Source organism: Manis pentadactyla, chromosome 17 (assembly GCF_030020395.1).
Source record: "Manis pentadactyla isolate mManPen7 chromosome 17, mManPen7.hap1, whole genome shotgun sequence".
Taxonomy (NCBI): Eukaryota; Metazoa; Chordata; class Mammalia; order Pholidota; family Manidae; genus Manis; species Manis pentadactyla.
This window is the reverse complement of record NC_080035.1, coordinates 57,342,812-57,363,870: the sequence shown is the minus strand read 5'-3', so window position 1 is coordinate 57,363,870 and position 21,059 is coordinate 57,342,812. Positions and strand designations below refer to the sequence as shown.

At 40.3% G+C, this 21,059-nt stretch overlaps 1 protein-coding gene across 6 annotated transcripts in view; it reads left to right on the top strand.

The window, feature by feature from the left end:
* Positions 1-21,059, top strand: part of NALCN (sodium leak channel, non-selective) — a 290,775-nt gene that overhangs the window by 77,004 nt on the left and 192,712 nt on the right. For all 6 annotated transcript variants that reach the window (XM_036893731.2, XM_036893732.2, XM_036893733.2 and 3 more), the window contains 2 exons: positions 16,425-16,567; positions 16,698-16,802. In XM_036893731.2, coding sequence (XP_036749626.1) covers positions 16,425-16,567; positions 16,698-16,802 — 248 coding nt within the window. The remainder of the gene's footprint in view (positions 1-16,424; positions 16,568-16,697; positions 16,803-21,059) is intronic.

Sequence of the window (21,059 nt, the reverse complement as noted above, 5' to 3'; positions counted from 1 at the left end):
AACTGCACAGCTGTAAACTACAGACGCCATCTGCCATAGAGGGAGCACATTAGGAAAATGCCACCTGTTCCCACATTAGTCTGGCCCCTGCCTCCAATTTCGTAGGTGCTCCTCTGTTTTGTGCATATGTGTACTTCTCTGATTCCTGCAACCAGCTGATGACTAATGAGATTTTACACATTCCATCCGGGAATATCCTATTACCTGATTCAGTTTGGATTTTTTCTTCTCTCCAGGGTATGCTTATGCTGTTTTCTTATATATGTAAGCTTATTTCTTTGTAGTTTTCTATGAGTTCCCTTCCTGGCCAATGAATTATTTGAGAAAACATTTTTATTCATTCAACATTCAACAGTTATTTATTAAGGACCTGCCAGGATATAGTGAACAAAACAGACAATAAATCCTTCCCTTCATGGAGCTTACAAATTCCACAAGAGGAGGCAAGAAACACTCAAGATAAACAAGTAGAATAGACAGTGTGTTAAGTGGTGATAAATGTCAAGGAGAGAAGGAAAGCAGAAAAGGAGGGAGAAGGTGTGCTCTGAGCAGGGACTGCGATTTTGGATAGGGTAACCATGAAGTTGTCCTTTAGATAAAAATGTGATAGGTGTCAGGGAGCAAGCCATGTGGCTCTCTGGGGGAAGACTGTGCAAAGCAGAGGGGACATCTAGTGCCAAGACCCTGACAGTTGACAGTTAAGGAAATGCATCCCTACCATTGCTCAAACTATGTTGTGTCAGATTTATATCTCGATGAGATGGCCATCATTATCATGATCAATTGTGGGTTCAAATTACTATCGATGGTTTGCCGAAATACTTCCTGGTCCAGTACTAAAATTTATCTATTTTTTTGCCTAGAATAACAACGGTCAGACTTGCAATTCAAGTAAGTGAATTGCTGTGGGTGTGTCTAACTCTGGAAATGTTGTGTTGTATATGTGTGTGGTGTACATGTGTGCATTATTCTTAGGTCTTTGCCTGTATCTTAACATTTTTCAGCAAGAAAGAACTCCTTTGGCAAGTTTTGTAGAGCACTGAAATGAGATAAAGTATAACTCTTATACTTGAGAAATAATTTATCACTTATATTGTTGAATCATAGCATTTAGTCACAAAAACCAAACCCCTGTATTTAAAAAGCAAAAATCTCATGTTTAAAGTATCCCCTTCGAACATTTCAAAGACCTTACGCAGGTCTTTAGATGACATTAAGTTGTTAATTTTACCTTGGTATTTAAGATCTATGGCTAGAACGCTTTCTTTGGGTAACAGTATGTCTAAGTATGAATTCCTGTGGTTCAATATGCCAGTAATTTCGGGCAAGGTTAATAGAGTGGTTTTTGTGAGAAAAAATAACTTTTATGGAAAACCTTTTTGAACTTTACCTTGTTTTGTTTCCTTGAACTATCAAATCTGCTTTAGATATTTTTATGAGACCCTGAAATGTCTGTATATTAATTTTTAAATAGCATACTTTTCCAGACTGACATTTCCCTGGACACCAGCCATTTCTGCGTACAGCAGCCATGTAATGTAGCTACTTTGAATATTAGTCTGTGTAATATTATATAAAGTAATACAAGCTTATCTGAAAGGGTAAAGTAAGCTTATAAAAAAAAACCTACAAAATACAATGGTGGAAGCAAAAGTTTATTTCTTTCTGAAGTCAGTCCTGGGTGGCTGGCTGGGTGTGCTTTGCCTTGTGAAGTCGTCCCTAAGGACAGGCATGGGTGACAGCCCTGCTGTCCTGAACACATATTTTCCCAGTTTACCTGTAGCTTCTCTCTTTCTAGCTGGAGGAAGGGAAGGGAAAACGAGTCCAGAGTTTTTGTAGATGACTTGAACGTTGCCCACATCAGGGAGAACTTTATCACAGGGCCACACCTCCTTGCAGGAATTTCAGGAAATATATTCTCCAGCTGAGCAGCCACATGCCCAGGAAGAAGGGGAGAATAAGTCTAGAGGGGTAACAGCAGTGTCTGCCACACATTAATAAGCAAGGACAAGAGGCCCAGTCGATTATAAATATCCTCTAAAAATAAGTCTTGTTATTGAGGTCAAACAAATCTACTTTTTAGGTAAACCATTTCTCCATTTTATGTTCTACTTCTTAAAAGATTATATTTGCATCACAGAGTCATACAGTTTCAGTTGGTATTATTGAATGACCAGAAAGTGTCCCCCAAAACTAAACGAGCTACTTTTGAATTTTGTGTGGTTCTGATTTACCTAATAGATTCTCCCAGTAAGTGGAATAATTAAAATTTTGCTGTATTTTAAGTTTTTAATCTGGCGTTAAAACTGTCTCCATCCCCTCTTGCTAGACAATAAACTGAGGAACACAGAGGGTGTGGAGAGAAGGCAGGTAAGTGTGCTTTTCCTGCCCCAAATACCAAAGATCTACTGCCAACCCAAAGGCACAGGGAGGAATTTTCACCTTCTCTCCCCTCTTTCCTCAGGCTAGTCTGCTTAATTTTAAAAGCAGATTTTTGCTTTCACAAAGTTTACCAGACAGGAATTTGTTCAAATTCCTCAAAACCAAGCCAATAAAAGTTTCTGAAAGTTCAGACATGCGTGGCAGACTGGAAAGAACATAATTTTTGGAGACAAGCCCGAAGCAAGGGAACGTGCTCCAGACAGTCACTTCTGGGACCCTGGGCGCGCTCCTCCGCCTCACGGGGCCGCTGGCTCCTCGTTTGTACAGGAACTGATAAGACCGAACTTGCCAGCGTGTTGACACAGAATTAAACCGCTAAGGGCCTGGCATGAACAGGCTGGTGCTCTCCGTCTGTGCCGCCTGTGGAAGTCCCAGGGCGCTCAAGGTTATTGTTCCTCTGGCTTTGTTGACAGGAGTCGTGGGTTGTTTCCCGGGGTGGGAGCTACCATGGCCTGCTCTGAACCTAACCATCTTTCCCCACGGGACAAAGGGGAGCAGGCACCGGGGCATCTCTGTACTGGGGACAAGAAAGTGGAGCTGAGCCCCTGCCCTGGCTGAGAAGTTCCTGGCAGAGAGCTGTTCATGCCTGCCTGTTGCCCCTGATGTTACCACAGCAGCACTGTCTCCAGGCCTGCCCCGTGCATAGCCCTTCTAGCAGCTGGGGGTTTCTCTTCACACGCCTGCCTTTTACCTCGGAAATGTCAGGAAGGAGCCTTGGTTTTTAAAAGGCAATGAAGTGCACCTGACAGCAGCACCCAAACTGCTCCTCAGAAGGGAAGTCTGGTGGGAACTTTCAGGGGTCCAGCCCTGAGCATCCCCACAGCTCTGGGGAGCAGGGCCTCATCCCAGGGGGCAGCACAGGCCCAGGACTCTGTTTCTTTCCTGTAGCTGGGATAACCCCTGGGGGCAGGAGGTGAGCCTTCTTCCTCCCCTTGAGAGACAGCAGGGGCCAGGGAGAGAAGGTGCATCTCAGGTGTCAGAACTGTGAAGCCACAGCTCCCTTCTCCGTGGCAGCCAGGCTGTGGAGGCAGGGGGAGGCAGGGAGGCTGCCCTGGCATCGGAGGCCCTGGCGCTGGTGTGGACCCCTAGATAGGCCCCAGGCACTATCTCTTCACAGGGAGGCTGGGCGAGCCTACCAGCGAGGCTGCTGGAGCAGGAAGGCAGCAGCACATGCACTTGGGTAAATTAAGGCAGCACTGGGCCATGGTGAGATGCATGTTCAGAGGATGGTGGGTTCAAAGCCCACCTCTGCCACTTCCTAGTCATACAGCCTTGGGCAGATGGCTTCAGTTGCAGTTTCTTCCTCTGTACACTGGGGCTGATAGTACTGGGCCGCTGTGAGGGTAAACGGGCTGAAACCTGGCCCTCAGCAGTGGTCACAGGCCTCAGGAACCAGAGCGATTTTATAATGTGGGGGTCGCTTGAGCAGGCCTGTGAGCACCAGCGCTCTGGCACCTCAAGGGCTTACCAATGTGGAGAGTAAAATAACTAAAGACCCGTCTGGGAGAAGGGTCACGTGAGGCAACAGCATGACAGTGGGGGCGGGGAAGATGGTTGGGGTGTACAGCTGCTTGGTGGAGGGGTGGCCCGGGGGCCTCGGGAATGGGCGCACCTCTTGTCAGGGGCGGCCGGGGCTGCAGGGAGGGCCCTGGCGCATCCATAGGCAGGTCTGCTGCCCTGGCGTCAGAGGCACTGGCGCTGGTGTGGACCCCTAGTTGGCCCCAGGCACTAACTCTTCATAGAAATTAGTGCGGAAAGCCCACGTCTGGAGCCCCTCCAAGGTGGCAGATGAGCAGCCGCCTGCCTGCAAAGCCGGCTGACCTCTGTGATTGCGATTCTTCTCGTCCAACACACCGTTCCGCTTCACGCCTGTTTCTCTTTCCACTGGTCCATTTCTCTGCCTACTCTCTGCTTTGTTACTTCATTTGCTCATGTAACCTGCGGATGTCTGGTTTACCTGGATTAGTGTGACTTTATGGTCCATGCTGGGCGGTGAGAACAAAGAATAGGACAGCGAACAGGACAAGTCGCTGCTCTGGTGGGCTTGTCCTCCACTCGGGGAGGGAGGATAAAGCGACTTTAAACTTTATAATTTGGACAACTTTAAAAAATACTGCATTCTACTGATAAAAGAGTATAAATAATGGTGCATCACTACATCCCTTAAAAGATTAGTGCATCCCTTAAAATCAAAGCTTTTGGGAAAAAGAAGGCAAGAGATATTGATGGGTGTGAATTTGTCATGCAAATAGGATTAAACCTTGAGGATTGGTCTTGACTTGTCTCTTTTTAAAGCAAGAGGTATTCAAAAATTCTAGGTCAAAACACAGTGGTTAAAAGGCTGGAAAAAATAGGCCAAGTTAAAGAGCCTTTTCTCTAAAGTAGCTATGAAGGTGATAAGCCCTTGTGCCCCTTAAATTTCAGTAATTTGTGCTGGAAATGTGATATTAGTCCACAAGGGCAATAGCAAATTTATTCAAGGTTAAGAGAATTATAACACAGCTAACATAGTAGTAGGTACTTATTCCCAATCCACAGGTAAACACCACTGATGAGAAGGCAAAGAGTGTGGTTGGTGTTAATCAGATAAGAGATTTGAAAAAAAATGCAATTCCATTTCCTCATCTTTTAAGCAGGGACAACACCTGTCCTGTCCTCTCATTCCTAATTGGCAGGGTTGTTGAGTGAATCTTTTATGGAACTTCATGAAAACCCTCTCAGTCGTATAATGCTGGGTTATATTGGCAAATAGTAATAATAGTAAATAGTTGATCGATGAACAACAAGTATGATTATACACCTGCTAAATAATAAGTAAATAAAAGATTACTAAAACTTTAAATAATTATTCCATATTCCAGATGTATTTCTCTAGTGCTGGATGTTAGGTACTGTTTCCAGGGATGATTTTTCTGTACGTCTACTGTCCAGGAATGAAAAGTTAGTATATCTCATCAGCCACCACGAGCCCAGATACTTGCTGGGAAGGAATGACTGCTGGCCTAAGCCGCTCTGGCCTGTGCAGCAGTCTTGCCGATACGCCCAGGAGAGCATGGAGAGGCGCTTCCTCCCGGCGTGAGCAGGCCAGGTTGCAGTTGCGCCAAGCTCTCTGGCTTTGCTTAGGTTTGCTGTGGTGTTATGTAATGGATACTTGAGCCATATCCCATGAATGTTTTCTTCTTTCTCTTCCTCCACTGTTTTATTATCACTGTGTTGTCTGTGTCTAATGTTGCCTTAGAACTTATTGTTGGTATCAAGCGGCAAAACAGGCAGATAACAAGGTATAAGGAGAAAATGTTATTAATGGAGAAAATGGCATATGACAGTGAGATTCTGACTCAGGGGTTTGGGACCAGCCAGGAGAGGCTTCACTGCTACAGTCTAACTTTACTTTGTGCCAGTGATGGCCTCTTCATCCCTATGCTGTTATTAAGGCACAATCCAAGTTGTGACCAAGTAGCCAAGACCACATGTGAGCAGAGAATCATGCCTTTGCACATTCATATAAAACTTTCATTTTAATCAAATGTGCTCATTTATCATTGCTCTTTCTGATCCCTATCATAGATAAAGAAGTTATTTAAAAACAAATTTAGTTAAAAATCTGTAGTCTTAAGGGAGGTCCCCACACTTTCATGAGTTTTACCAGTAGGAGCCCTACCTGGTTCTCATGATGAAAATCAGAGAAAAATTCCCTCTCACAGGGGAGAGGAACATTGGCCATTCTGAAATAAGTCCAGAGCCCTCTGTCCTCCATGAGCAGGGACATGGAGCGGCCATGCCCTTATCAATAGCTAATTTTCCAGAGCCTCATCCGACCAAGGGAAGGGCATGTAGGTGACTGGGGCCTCCTCTGGCTTCCCTGTATCATATAAACTGAGAGAAAAAGGCTAGGAAGCTTCTCAAGGTCACAGCCTATGATTCAGACCAACTGAGAAAACCTCAGATTTAATCATAAGAATAGAGAATGTCTCCCTCCCAGTCCCCTATCATCACATTAACAGGGATCCAACATGATTAGTTCACAACTCAGCTGAAGTTACAGATTCTGTTTAGAAAGACTGTCTAGGGAAACAGAAAGACAGCAGCAGAGACAGAAACCAGTACTCCAGAGGAAACTGAACCTAGCCTCTGACACCTACAGATATGGCACACATTAAACACAGGCTAATCCCTAGCCAGAGTAACATAAAGCCTCACAGTGGACACCTACCTTTCTGTTACTGTTACCTACTACATCATGTCCAACTTTCACCAAAAAATTACAAGTATGATAAAAGGCAAATGAAAACACAATCTGAAAAGACAGTAAGCCTCAGAACCAGACCCAGATAGATAGGGATTTTAGAGTTTCTTAGCAATCTGGAATTTAAAGTACTTCAATTAATATTCTTAGCCTGTTGATACATAAGATGAACAACAGCAATGTTATGAAGAGCAGGAGGAAGGAAGAGGGGATGCATGATTATAAAGCACACTATCAATGAAGTGGTGTAAGTTGTTTAAAAAGTGGATTTAGATTAGTTATAAATGTATATTGTACACTATGGCAACCACCAATATTTTTTTAATATGTTAAGAGAAGAGAAAAAATGGAATAAAAAAATGCTCAGTTAAAACCAAAGAAGAAAAAAAAAAGAAGTGCAATGAAAAGAAACAGCAACTTGGTACATATTAACCCATCTGTATCAATAATCACTTTAAATATAAATGGCATAAATACACCAATTAAAAGACAGAGACTAAGTCTTTTCATTGACTATCCAACAAAATTAATCAATATCCAATTGTATACTATCTACAAGAAATCCTCTTTAACTATAATGACACAGGTAAATTAAAAGTAAAGAGATGGAGAAAGACAGGCCTTGCTAGCACTAGTAAAAAGAAAACAGGAGTAGCTATATTAATTTCAGACAAAGCTGACTTCAGAATAAGAAAAATTATCAGGAAGAAGGAGAGAACATTGCATAATTATATAGGGGTCAGTTCTCCAAGAAACTACAATGATTCTTAATGTGTATGCACCCAATAACAGAGCATTGATGATATTAGTAGTTGCCAACTTGAGGTATAGATTCAACACAGTCCCAATCAAAATCATGGCATGCTGTTTTGTGGATATCAACAAACTGATTCTAAAGTTTATATGGAAAGCCAAAAGACCTAAAATGGTCAACACAACAGTAAATGCATATTGCTAAGTGAAAACTCTAGTGACAGTGAAAGAATGAATGGTTGCCAGGGGTTCAGAGAAGGTGTGTGAGGTTAGGGATTGAACAGGTGGACCATGTGGACTATTAGGACGGGAAAATGATCCTCTGTGATCTGTAATGGCAGATACATGATATTTTGTCTTTGTCAAGACCTGTTCAACTGTACAACAAAAGAAGTGAACCCTGATATAAACTATGGACTTAAGTTAATAAATGTATCAACATCAATTCATCAGTTGTAATAAATGTACCACACAGTTGCAAAAGTTTAATAATAGGGATGGTGTAATAGAGGAGAATTCTCTGTATTATATGCTCAATTTTTCTTTAAACCTAAAGCTGCTCTAAAAAGGTGAAATTTATTAAAATTTTTAATCATAATAAAAGTTTATTTATTACTATTCCTTCACATCCTCATCTCACCTGTGCAGAGTTCTGATTTACATTTGAAATGAGCCATATGTTATTTACATTTCTTATCATATTTATTATGAATTACATTTGGTTGGCATCACTCAGATATCTTCTTTCTTCACTACGACTTAGACCTGAAGCAGATTTTCATATGCCTCTGTGGACAAAAAAGTCAAATTTTTTATTTCCAGTCTTGTTTGATCTTTTGATCCTATGCTCTTTTGCTAGTTCATCCAGCCTTGCTATTAAAAATAAAACAAATTCTCACTATTGTGGACATTCTGATGTAGACTGATTAAGTTGACCTGAAACTTAATTCTTATTTTCCTGTCTTGTGCCTGAGAATGCAGAGATGTGAGCTATGTATACCCCAAGATATGAACACAAGAAAGCCTTAGTCCTTTTCCCAAATACTTGGTTCTAATGTCACAACTGTTAACTCCCTGAAAATTACATGAAATCTGGCCTTTTTGCCTTGATTTCTTTTGATGATAGTTTCCAGTAACTCTTTCAAAAATGGGTGACAAAGTTAAAACATTCTAAATGAAACCGTTTTTCTGGCATGTTTCTGCTTGCTTTTTGAGAAATGGAAAAGCTACCAAATAACATTTATTTAGTGCTTTAGTGGTGACCGGAATGTCATCATTACCATAGTCTGTCCCTGGGAAGCTGAGGCCGGAATGGTTAACTGGCTGACCAATGTCATACAGATAAGAAACAGTGGGCTTTGAATGCTAGGGAAGGTAACTGAAAGCAAAGCGTGGTTTAAGTCAACTAACAAAGTAAAGTTCCTAGAAGCTCTTTTGATCTAAAATCATGGCTCCTCAAAGGCAGAGGGCTAATAGGCATCTGTCATGACCTCTTTTGCTGCTCTTACGCCCAGGCTACATGGCAGCTGCCCAGCACCAGAGGCAGGGAGTGTTGTGGTTGGCATGTGGCCTCAGCGTCCTTGGAACCCTTCTCTTTAATGCCTAAATTCTCCTGCCAATGTCAGCATCCAGCCTTGTCAACATTTCTTTTTCCATTTGTGAAATACTATAGTCAAAGCTCTCAGCTCTCCTTGTCTAGAAGTATTTTATATTTATAACTGAAGTTTAGGAATTTTCTACATCTGAAGAAATACATTTCAACTCAGAATAAATATTACTTTTAAAAAAGTTTAATGACTTAGAAGATAGGTAAACATGTATGTGCTTTTCTCTATTTGGCTTTAGTGCAAAACTTTAGTGCTGTGGACAGTGAGCTTTAAGGTAACAGATAAAGTGATTTCACCAGTGAAGCAAGGTTATATGAAATGAATGTTTAGTTGTGAAAAAAAATCTAAGGTAGAATTCAGCTCAAAAACTCAAGGTTTATAAATACATTTTAAAGCATCTAGAATCAAATCCTTTTGTGTTGGCTCCATGTTCTATAATAACATATTTTAAATGTTGTCTTGTGTTGTTATTTCACGTGTTATTCACATGGCAATTCTCAGGTTGAATGTGTGTGGATCATTAGTTCAGCCTATCATGAGTTGTGCCAGGTTATTCTTATCATAAGGTTATATCACAGCCTATTGGGGAGATACATGAGTGAATTATTTAGGAAATTTACTTTAGTAAAATTAAGCATCATTTCAAGGAATAGAAAACATTGTTCGTAAAGGTTTTACTCATTAGAAGGGTGACATCATCCTAAGGAATTTAATTCTAGTGGGTTTATTATTCAATAAATCTGTATAATTCAGGATGGACTTTACTTGCTAATAAGGATCTACTCTCTTAATTCACATTTGTGTATGTGGATACATTCAGCCTTAGTGACAACAGTTTATTATATTGAATGCAGATGTCTACCTTAAGAATACACATCTTTTATTGGTGTTAGTTTTCACCATCTCATGACAAACAGATTTACTTGATAATAACAACTGATGGGTAAAATTTGTTATTAGGGCAAAGCCAACTATCAGGATTTGAGTGTATAGGTCATGCAAAGAGGGAATTGGTGAGGTGGTGTGGGGCAGTTTGGTGGGAGAAAAACATGTTATAGAAAGTTGCAGTGAATCTCACAGCTGACCATTTGCTAAAATATTTTAAATGTGGTGGAAATCTGAATAAGAGATTTTATACCAGAAAGTGTGGAAATTACCAGAAGGTGAAACAAACTGAGAGGTCTCCAAAACCAAAAAGAATTTCCTTGTGGGCTTTCTCTTCAACAGGTGACCTGAGGTACAGGTTATAGTTCCATTAGAAAAGCTACGATGCTGTTTGCAATTTGGTTGCGACTTTTAGACCCCCTTGCTGCGACTACCTGTGTCATGAGCTGTTTAGCAGGTTTCTGGGCACCACTCTGTTTCATGGTCCAGACAGGACCAGACGCAGGAACATGGAGTACAGATGAGTCCATTCTCATCTGTATGTCATCGTACAAAATTGCAGCAAGTAAAAAAAAGTAAGATTTTTCTTCCAATTGAGGTTGTTGAAACAGAAAAACTAATAAATATTAATGTAATGATTCTAGTGAGGTGTCCCAGCTTTTCACCTTCAAAAGTCCTTCAAAGATGAATAAAATGTCAAATACAAAAGTAGACTATTGTAAATATAGTCCAGAAATGCATTTTCCAGTCTCTCCTTTGGCCCAAAATTGTTTAACCTCCAAGCAATTCATAATAAGCCAAAGGAGAAATTTTGATAAATCTCACTATTCCATGTTCCCTTGTGTCAAATGAGGAAATTCAATTCTGTTCAAAATACTTAATAAACACAAGTCACATGTGGTGCTCTGAGCTAGGCACTGCAAGGGCAAAAGCTACAGAATCAGGAAGGCTGTCATGTCCAAAAGGTGGTTCTCAAACAGGGGTGATTTTGCCTCCAGGGAATGCTGGACAATGTCTACAAACGTTTTTGAATGTCACAACTTGGGGGCTGGGAGTGCCCTTCAGATCTAGTGAGTTGAGGCCAGAGATGCTGCAACATACAGGACAAGCCCTCATGATAAAGCATTACCTATTCCCAATTGTTACTAGTGGTTGAGGAACCCTTGGTTAGAGTGTCAACTAAGCCAGAGGTACCCCTTTGACGGGTTATTTTATTTCCCATTGACACTTGAGGATCTATATAACGATGCATTCTGTCTAAATTCAGACTGACAGGACAACTTACCATTAAGTAGCTTTAGTTAATTCCCCCTTAAAAAATCAAAGCTCTTCTTTTTCTTAATTTTGTGGTTTAATAGACTCTTGCTCTATGGAGCAGTTCTAGAGTTTAAAAATAAAATACAGTTGCAGAGTAAGTTATATGCATGCAAATATAACAAAACAAATGAGAACCAATGAAGCACAGCCCACCCCCTTTTGAACAGATTTTATTTCTAATAATAGAAAGATGCTAAGATCAAGCTCTTTACATGTGTTCTCTTATTTGACCACCTTTCAGGATTGAATATTTAGTCATTGCAACTGTAGTCAAGAAAATAAACATCCATTTGGCTTTTAGGATGGAGACTTTATCCTTGCACAGTTAAATCTTCTTGTTAAGAGCAATTCACTGAGGCACCAAGAGATCACAGATATTAATGTGTAATGTTGGAGAAACATGTCACTTTCTTTTGCCTTGCAAATGAGGGGGGTGCTCATGCAGGAATGCAGTAGAGGTTGTCATCAGCTGATCTCCAAAAAGGATGAGATCCAACCAGAGTCAGCTGGAAGAACAGGAAGAGCAACTTAGAATAGTTTGAGGGAGACTAGTGTTCTTGAGTGACAGCAATGTTGTTACTGTACCCTCCATACATGAGATTCTGTTCCCACGTGGGATGAAGGCCGACCATCAGGTCAATTTCATAAAAAGTACTTCAGGTTGGAAGGTTTAAAGGACGAGAAAAGACAGGTTTCTGTAGCAGGGTGACCTAGGTAGAATGAGGGATGACTCCCTCAAGGTGCTGTCGGGACTACTTCCAACTCCTGTACCTTTCTTACTTTGCAAAGTCAAGAAGATTCCAAAGGGCTGAGCCAGGCCAACATCCAATGGGACAGGTTCCTGCCTGACTTGGGATGGGGCTGCCTTAGGAGGTGGTGTTCCCTATCACTAGAAGGATTAAAACTCAGGAACATTGCCCTGAGGATTCCAATACTGAGAGGGAAGATGGAATGGGTGGTCCTAAAATGAACCATCTTGGTTCTATTAGGAATTCTGAGTGTGGGAGTGAAGGTTATTGATCCCTCCAAGGTCCACTGTACTTACTCATTCTTATTCAGATATCTCAAGCCTACATCACCAACTCTGACTTCCCAAGTTCTTTCACAGTAGATTGGATGTCAGCATCATTAGCACAGCACCCCAGGTATTTTGTATTTGGAGAGGAGTTTAATGGCGGTACTCCAGGTTAGTAGTTTCGTTATTAGTTATCACCACAATTCCTTGGCCCTGTCACTGAAAGCTGAATAACCCAGTGTTCTGTAACCTTTTGCTAGAAGAAACAAAGGGAATATTCCCAGGACATAGTCAATTTTTCACTTTTTTTTTCATAGAAAAAGAGTCAGCAGAAGATAGTCAAGCAGTAAATACAGTCCTAAAGATAGTCAAAACAGATGGGAATATAATTTTGTTAAGAGCTATAAAAAAAGTTTCTATGTCTCAATACATATAGTTTGTAGAAAGTTCCAAGGTGAGTATTTTTTTCTAAGTGCAGATTAATGGACCCTCTTATCCTGAATTCAAACCACCAATAGAAGAGGACAAGAAGAATAAATGAAATTAGGAGAATTGATGAGCTGAGTATCATTGTGTTTTTGTTTCTTATACAACTTGAATTTGTGCTTTGGGAGTTTAGGGCCTAAGAAAGTTGTGCTATTTGACAACTTTCCATAGATATTTTTGGAGCAGTCCACCTTGCTTTCCTAATAAGAGAATGCTGTTCTATTCTATTCCCAAGTGCTATTGTAGAATCATTACTCATTTAACAAAATGATCTTTTCAGGTAGAAATTTTAGTTCCATGATAAAAATGGAGTAGAAGTATTCTGAAGTGTTTCTAGAAAAAATACATTTTATGTATAAATACAATATTTTCCAGAGATTTCTCACATTGGATCAAGAAATAGAGGAAGATATTCCTGTTTATCTGTACCATGGGCTTTAAAATTTATATATGTTGTGTGTGTTATGAATGAATTTTGCAAACAGAAAACGTAAAGTCAGTTATAATTCCCTTTGTTTCCAGTTACCTGTGCAGTATTCAATGGTGAGGAGGAATGGATAGAAAGCAAATATTTGGGAAAAACTTCATAGGTCTTAATTCTATGATAATTGTTTAATTTACCAACAGTTCTTAAGTGCTTCTCATTGCCAGGTACTGAAGTGAAAGATAAATTTTTAACTTAGAGTGCTCACCCTGGAGAGAGTGACAGATGAAGTCACAAGTCAGTGTGATAAGTGACAGGATACAGGTGAGCTCAGGGCTTGCTGGGGGGGTGGCGGACCGGCACCCGATGTGGCCTGAGGGCAAAGGGCGCTCGCTGGGCTGGGCAGCTGCTGTGGAGTCAGCTCAGAGGGCCAGAGGGCAGCACCAGGGGGCAGCCAGAGAGGGCAGGACGTGCAAACCACGTTTGTGCAGCGACAGTTTCTTCCTCAGGGTTGTCCACTTCCCTGAGAAAATAAGACCATCATCAATCTGATTTTTGTCAGCTGAAATATTGGTCAGCAATTGGAAAAGCTTTCCACAGGCCATCTTCTTTTCACATCCTTTGTACAGTCAGGAGCAGAAAGGCAAGAGGAGGGTCTGTCTGGCTGCACGGCTTTGCTCCGGCCACGCTGAGCCCCACCTTCAAAGCCTGTGGCCCCGTGTAGTTCACACAAGCAGGAAAAGCTTGCTGCCATAGTCAGTGTTCTCCTGGGGAGTTTTTGGTTACATGCTCATCAATGTCTCATCTCTTTGTATCAACAAACCCTGTTCTTTGAGCCACACTGTGGGTTCCCACTTCTTTTCTTTTTGCTGGTCAAATTAAATGGAATAAAAGCGTCATGATGAGAACGTACTGTTTTGTACTTACCTCCAAATAGCATCTTCCCCGTAGCTGTAACAAAGAAGGAGCTGGGCAGATAGAGGAAGGGTGATCTCAGTGTTCTCTTGAGTTCAATCTTAGATTGACAGTCCTCGTGTTTTACCTGTAAATGCTGAATTGGTAACCCTACTAAACTTCAATGGTAATCACAGTGGATTTCTGTGGCCACATTTGTGTTTCAGTTCAAATAACTAGAAGAGAACAAGGGACATAAATTACTAATTTTATGTTGGAATTGTTCTTCATAGTCCACAAAAGCAAAACTAATGTACACTTTTAGTATGTACGAATCATTAATGGAAAGAGCCACTTGTGTTTTCTTGGTTGGCATTTTATTTTATGAACATGCTGTTCTTCTCTGAGTCTTTCTCCTAAAAGTCAACTTCTTGCATGAGTACCTCTGTATACTATAAACTAAGCTGTGATGAACACTTAGAAAAAAGTGGGCTTTATGCAAATGAAGGATAATAAGAGAAAATAAGCTCTTTTTTAAAGCCCTAGGCTGAAGCAAGAGAAAATATAAGTAACATATAGGTAAAGAAAAGAAGAGTTTAAGACCTGGAACCTGATCGAGTGGGTCCAATTCCTGGTTCTATCACTTCCTGCCCTATGCAAGCTCGGTTCCCTTTTCTGTAAAATGTGAATAATATCTGCCTTTATTCCCACCTACCCATCCACCTGCCTGATTAGAGAGAGCTCTTCTTAGCGTCTAAGTATACGTAAGAGCCTTGAAACCTAATATGATGTACAAAACTAAGTTGCTATGTCAACTACTTCCCAATGTGCAAAATATTATTCTTAAAATGAGACACCATGCATATATGAAATTATATTTGATAAAAAGTACTTAGCACAGCATAATGGACATTCACCAGATAGGAATCTGCTTACCTTTTTTCTCTCAGCTTTTCTTTCAAGCCTGCTTTTCCCATTTGCCCCCATGCCTGCTAGGCTTCCCTGCTGTCCTGTGTGCTTTGGGATTCATCATGCTCAGTTACTCTTCTTCTAGCCCAGGCTCAGAGAGGCAGTCACCATCAGCCAACTTCAGTAACCCCTTCCTACTTGGGACCTTTGGTCGTATGCATATTTAAATAAAAGTTGTAAATTCCTGTGTGATAAGAACATATATGGATAGATATTGGCTTTATATCCTATAATAATTTAATTAATTCAGAGCCATGAAATTTACTGAAGTACAAACGTTGACTAGTTTTAAGACTAGCAGTATATATCATATTTGTTTTATAAGCAACTTGAACTTAGGACTTTGCTTTTTTATTTACGTCTTTTCTCACAAAATACTATCAAGCAATTATTTTCAATTTTTATAATAATACCTGAAGTGTATTAGGTGCTCACCATATGTCAATGCTTTACAGAAATGAAATCAGTTCACAGACACTGTGAGGTCTGTGTTGTTATTTCCCCATTTTAGAGATGGGGAAGCTAACCCACAGAAAGGATGTCAGGAGGCAGGATATCCTTACGATTATACATGCAGGTCCCCTTCTAGAATGACTGGGTCCATCCGGTTCCCCTATCATTATCTGTGCCTTCTTACACAATTACCTCCCCTTTACATGCTTTAGTTTTCCCATCTATAACATGGGGTATTATAAAACACCCCTCATCATGTCAAGAGAAGTAGGCACCTTTTTTCCCTGAGTGGTGTTTTAGGGAAACACACGTTAACTTCAACACACATTCAGAAATCTGCCGACCTATTGTTCACTTTTTCTTTCCATCATCAGCAGCATTTTCTCCCAGACAATACAAAGCATTATTTGATGACATATTGCCTTACATTGTGGTGCTCAGTAAACACCTTGGAAGCCAAAGACAGGTCCCATCTCATCAATTTTTGGAGCCTAAGATACTTTAGTCTCCCTATGAGAAAGTGACTTCAAGTGAAGCCCTGTTCTCAGATTTATTTCATTTTGATTAAAACTATAGCAAGGATTTTTCAGCACCTGGAAGTGTTAAGCCTCCAACTAACAAGCTTGCATCAGACACATTACTTTTTATGATACCTTTACTCGGTTTGATTGTTCATTTCCTTTTCCACATTGTTAAATGCACTTTATGGCTAAAGATATAAAGTTACTTTATTGCTGGAAATACTGAAATTGCCCTGGCTTGAAGCCAGGAACAACTTTATCAAAACTCTAAGTAAGAACAATAAAATCTTGCATGCTATGTTAGTCTTTGAGAAAATGAGCATGGATAGATATTGACTGTTTTGTTTTTTATTTTATGTTTTCTCCTTTGAAAAGTCCACATAACTCAGTCTGCTCTCTGTCCTCTTGACAGGCACGAGCATCTTCACAGTCTACGAGGCCGCCTCCCAGGAGGGCTGGGTGTTCCTCATGTACAGAGCAATCGACAGCTTTCCCCGCTGGCGCTCCTACTTCTATTTCATCACGCTCATATTCTTCCTTGCCTGGCTTGTCAAGGTACTTAAAAATTTGTCCTAATAAAACCTGTGTTTTCTGACCATTCTTGCAGATCTTTTATGTGTTTTCTGTCACCCCCTGCTTCTTCCTTCCCAGTCTTTGGTAAACGGGGTTTGTAATTTTCTTTCAGAATGTGTTTATCGCTGTCATCATTGAAACATTTGCAGAAATCAGAGTACAATTCCAACAAATGTGGGGATCGAGAAGCAGTACTACTTCAACAGCCACCACACAGGTACGGTATCAGGAGATGATCCTGTAGCCCACCTGAACGCTGACAGAACTGTTCTCACACTCAGGGGGACTTGACAGAACTTGAGGAAGCCCTGTTATCATGGCCTTCTACTGTCAGATTCAGGGAGGGAGCTATTCACAAATATGGGTGCAAAGGCCCAGACCCAGATCAAACCAAATTGGGGATGGGGTGTGGGCACCTATATTTTTATCAGCTGTATGAATCTGTTTGCTACAAAACCAGGTTCATCACCACATTTATAATGTGCCTTTGATTTGGTTCTGCCTTCGCAAGTCCTCAAGGAGCTTGCAGACCAAATGCAGAAACCGCAGAATTTCCCATATGTGTAAACATTTATTCATGCAATTGAAAACCAATATAATGGCCCTTATGTATAGGATTAGAAATTTTGGCATGGAAAATATATTTCATCAGAATGAACCAATCACTAAAGTAAACTATGAAGAAGACTCCTCAACCCCAGATGCATGCCTGTGATCTTTGAGGACTCACTACATATTCAGAAATTGGAAGCACCCTAGAATTTGACTAAAAGCAGCAGGGCAATTATTACCTAAGAGGACAATTCAAATCCAATGTCTTTGTTTTTATTTTTGTTTTTATTGCATGTGTTTTTTATTTATTTTGGTGTTTATAAAGGGGAAGGGGAGGTTTATATTTCTTCTTCTGGTATGAATCTTTATAAAAGAGAGAGAGAACAAAAACTCCAGAATCAAGAAGAAAATTACATTAATGCCTTATAGCTATTATTTTAGTATTAAACTTTAAGAGAAATTTAATGTGAGTTTATAAATACTCATACAGGTCTATTGGGACAAAGGATTTGTGAAAGGTACGAGGTACAAATTTTACTTTGAAAATCTTCACATTGAACTTCTCATAATTATATTCTTGACTGCTATTAAACATACTAATATTTGGGAAAGCCTTTATAATATTGTGAAAGTTTGAACTGTCTCACCAACTCATTATAGATGAAATAGTATTAATATTATTCAATTTTGACATGCACTGTTTAAACTTCAATGAACTATTTTTTTTAAATGACATATAGGGTATGCCACAGATGGCATGTAGGAAAACCTTAAAAGAGTCAACCACGTCTAGTTCCTATTTCTCTTTCACCTCTTTTAGTGAACTATGAGTAATAATAAAGTTACAAGTCCATTCTGACATGTCTTTGAAGTAGGGTGACAGCCTCAGTGTCTAAGTTCTCAATATGGGCATTAAGAACTAAATGGAACATGGAACTGGGAACTCAGCACGGAATTTACATTTGGTGTTCTTGAGAGGGGATCTAACATGCCTTGGAACTGTATTATGTTTGTTGGTACCAAGTACCTCTTATCTGTAAAGCCACAGCTGGGAAAGGAGTGTTTGGAAGCACCAGGCATCAGCCAGCAGTTCTGATGGGAAGTGAAATGTGCAGGGGCTTTGAACAAAGTTGTACAAAATTGTTTTGATGCCAAATTGTTCTTAATCAAGAAAATTAAATCGGTAATTCAGAGGTAGTGCATCTAGGTATTCTGCAGCGGTAATCACACAGAACTGTGAAAAACCTTCATTAAGAAAAATGCTATGGCTGAGGACCCGGTTGCTAAGCAACCGGAGCTCCTGCAACAGCATCTCGGTAAAACAGCGCTTGGGCTGCCTGGCAACAGGCCTCAGGCCCCGCCCAGCCTCTCACCAGCCAGTCGCAAGTGGCCCAGCTGCTTTTGTGCGTGAGGAAGGGAGAGACGTGCTTTGCCGTGATTCTGTTCCATTTGTAAAATCTGACAGAACTCTGCACAGAAGGACCTCTCATTCAGTGGTTTAAAACCAAATCATAAGTTTCTAATTCTAATAAAACAGGTAGGCATTAAGGAAATAAAATGAAGATGGTTATATTGTATTATAAGCACACAGCTTTTCAGAAATGGAGTCATTTTTTTGCCCTTCTCCAGCAATGTGGAATATTTGCAGTTGTTTTGTGTAAATAATCCTCAGAGAAGGGTTGAGAGGGTCCCAGGCTTGGTGGACTTGATGTCTTGCAGCCCATGGACTTTCCAGAAGGGCTTTATGTGTAGAAAAAAAAATTATACACATTAACAGGATCAGCAAGGGGCTTTCTGACAGCTTAGGCAAGTTCAATAGGAATTGTGGACCATTCAGAGGCAAAAGTAAATCAGTGATGAGAACCATTTTGTTTTTTAGTAACAAAGCAACCTGCCTCCAAGTCACAACACAGGAACAAATTACATAAAAATTAATGCCCAAGGACTTAGGAATATCATAACACAACATGTACCAGGAAAACAGAAGGAAATGGCATGGAATATTTCAGATTAGTAATCACTCGTTTGCCTGGACTGTGATGGGGATGGTGACTTCTGTACCTGCCTGATCACTGGACACAGGTCACTGTTGCCACATGCTCAGCTGTGTGTTCATACATCCAGGATATGCTGGCCCCTGTGTGAGTCCACAGTAGGACAACCATGCCACAAGATTATAGGGGTGCTGCCCCAGAACTGGACGCTGGGCTGTGTGATGGGCTAGAAAATGTCCTGGGTGTAGCATCTCTCTAGTTTTTGTTGTCGTTCCTCAGATGCTGCGCCTCAGGAAGCTGGCGCCAGGCATGTGGTCTTCAGATCTAGACTGCTTCTCCCACTTGGCCTAGAGAACTGAAGCGACTCATCAACTTCAGGGCCACACAAGGCTGCATGTTTGCTCTATGTGTAGTGGTCAGAGAGGAAAGGCAGGCTCTGGCAATCCATGCACACCTAACTTTTATAGATTCATCATAGTTTTGATAGGATCATAAGTCAATATTATGGAGAGCAATAGTTTTGGGGCCTGTTGTTATTTCTGATTGCACACTCTTCGGGCCCATGTTTTCTGAATTAATATCCCCTAAGATAGAAGACTGATAAGAACAGAGTTGGTGTAGGATAAAAGGACACTTAGGAGTTCCTCCTTTGTACTTCCATGAACATGCTTAGAACATGGGTTCCTGCAATATCTAAGCAATTCTGTATAAATATGCAATGCTGAGCTAAGAAGCAGAAATGTGTAGATGAATAGACACATGATGGAAAATAGAATGTCTCCTCCAAAGAAGATTATATATACTCAAAGACAGCACTTCAGTAAAAATGTGTTTGCTGTGCTCCAAGACCACTGATTTCCACATGAATATATGTCATTAAAATAAGTGAGAAAGCAATTTAATGAAAGCAGTTTCTGGGAAGGACTGCTATTCTAGCATGGTACAATGGTGAGCTTTTTCTAACAAGAAACCATATTCCATAGTAATGGAATAATAGGGAGCCATAAATGAGAATCAAATTTGTGAGTCTGAGTCATTGAATATATCACTTAATAATGAAGTAACTATTTTGTGTAATAATGACTATTGTCTATTTTTAAAACGCAATTGATTTTGTAAGAATCCAAAGAGCCTAAGAATTTCAAGATAAATTTAAGGGTGTGTGTGTATGTGTGTGTGTTGGGTTTAGAATTTTAATTGACCTGCTGGTGATTACCTCTGTTAGCAGGATTCTTTCTCTACCACCCCACGTTAGATAATCTGTTATTGTTACTGTAGTAGAACAACCTCAAAAGCAATCTTAGCTACTGTGTAAATCAAGTAACCCTTTATAAAATCTCAGCAGTTGCAAAAGGACAAGTCTGAGATCATTCTCAAGACTAAAATGTCCAGGAGTTTCTAAAAGATTGTATTAAAAGGGGAGTGCTCATAGAAATTCATTCATGTTGCTATAGGTGATCATCCTCTAATTTGTAACTTCTTGTTCCAATAGCTGACATATATTGAGAGTTCTCTAAGCACTGTGGTAATGACTTTGCAAGCAGTCTTATTTAACCTTCACAATAATTTTGTGAGGTTGGTCCTATAACTGTCTCTGCTTTGCAGATGAAAAGACGACAGAGATTAGAAAGTTATTTTGCCCAATGTTACCTAACTGATGGGCGGTAGAACTGGAACTCAAAACCGCACCATCCAGCTGCGAGAGCCTTCAGTTTTGCTTACTGAGATCCTCCTCCTTTTAATTTAATCACTGCAGGCCTAGCTGTCAACATACTACCTTTGTTCTGGCCCCATGTTCACTTTTCTTAAAAAAGATAGTATTCTTAATGGCTATAAGGTCAAGAAAAGGGTACTTTTATATACTGTTACTAAAAGTGTAAATTGGAACATCTTTTCTGGAAAACATCTTGGCAATACATAACAAAAGC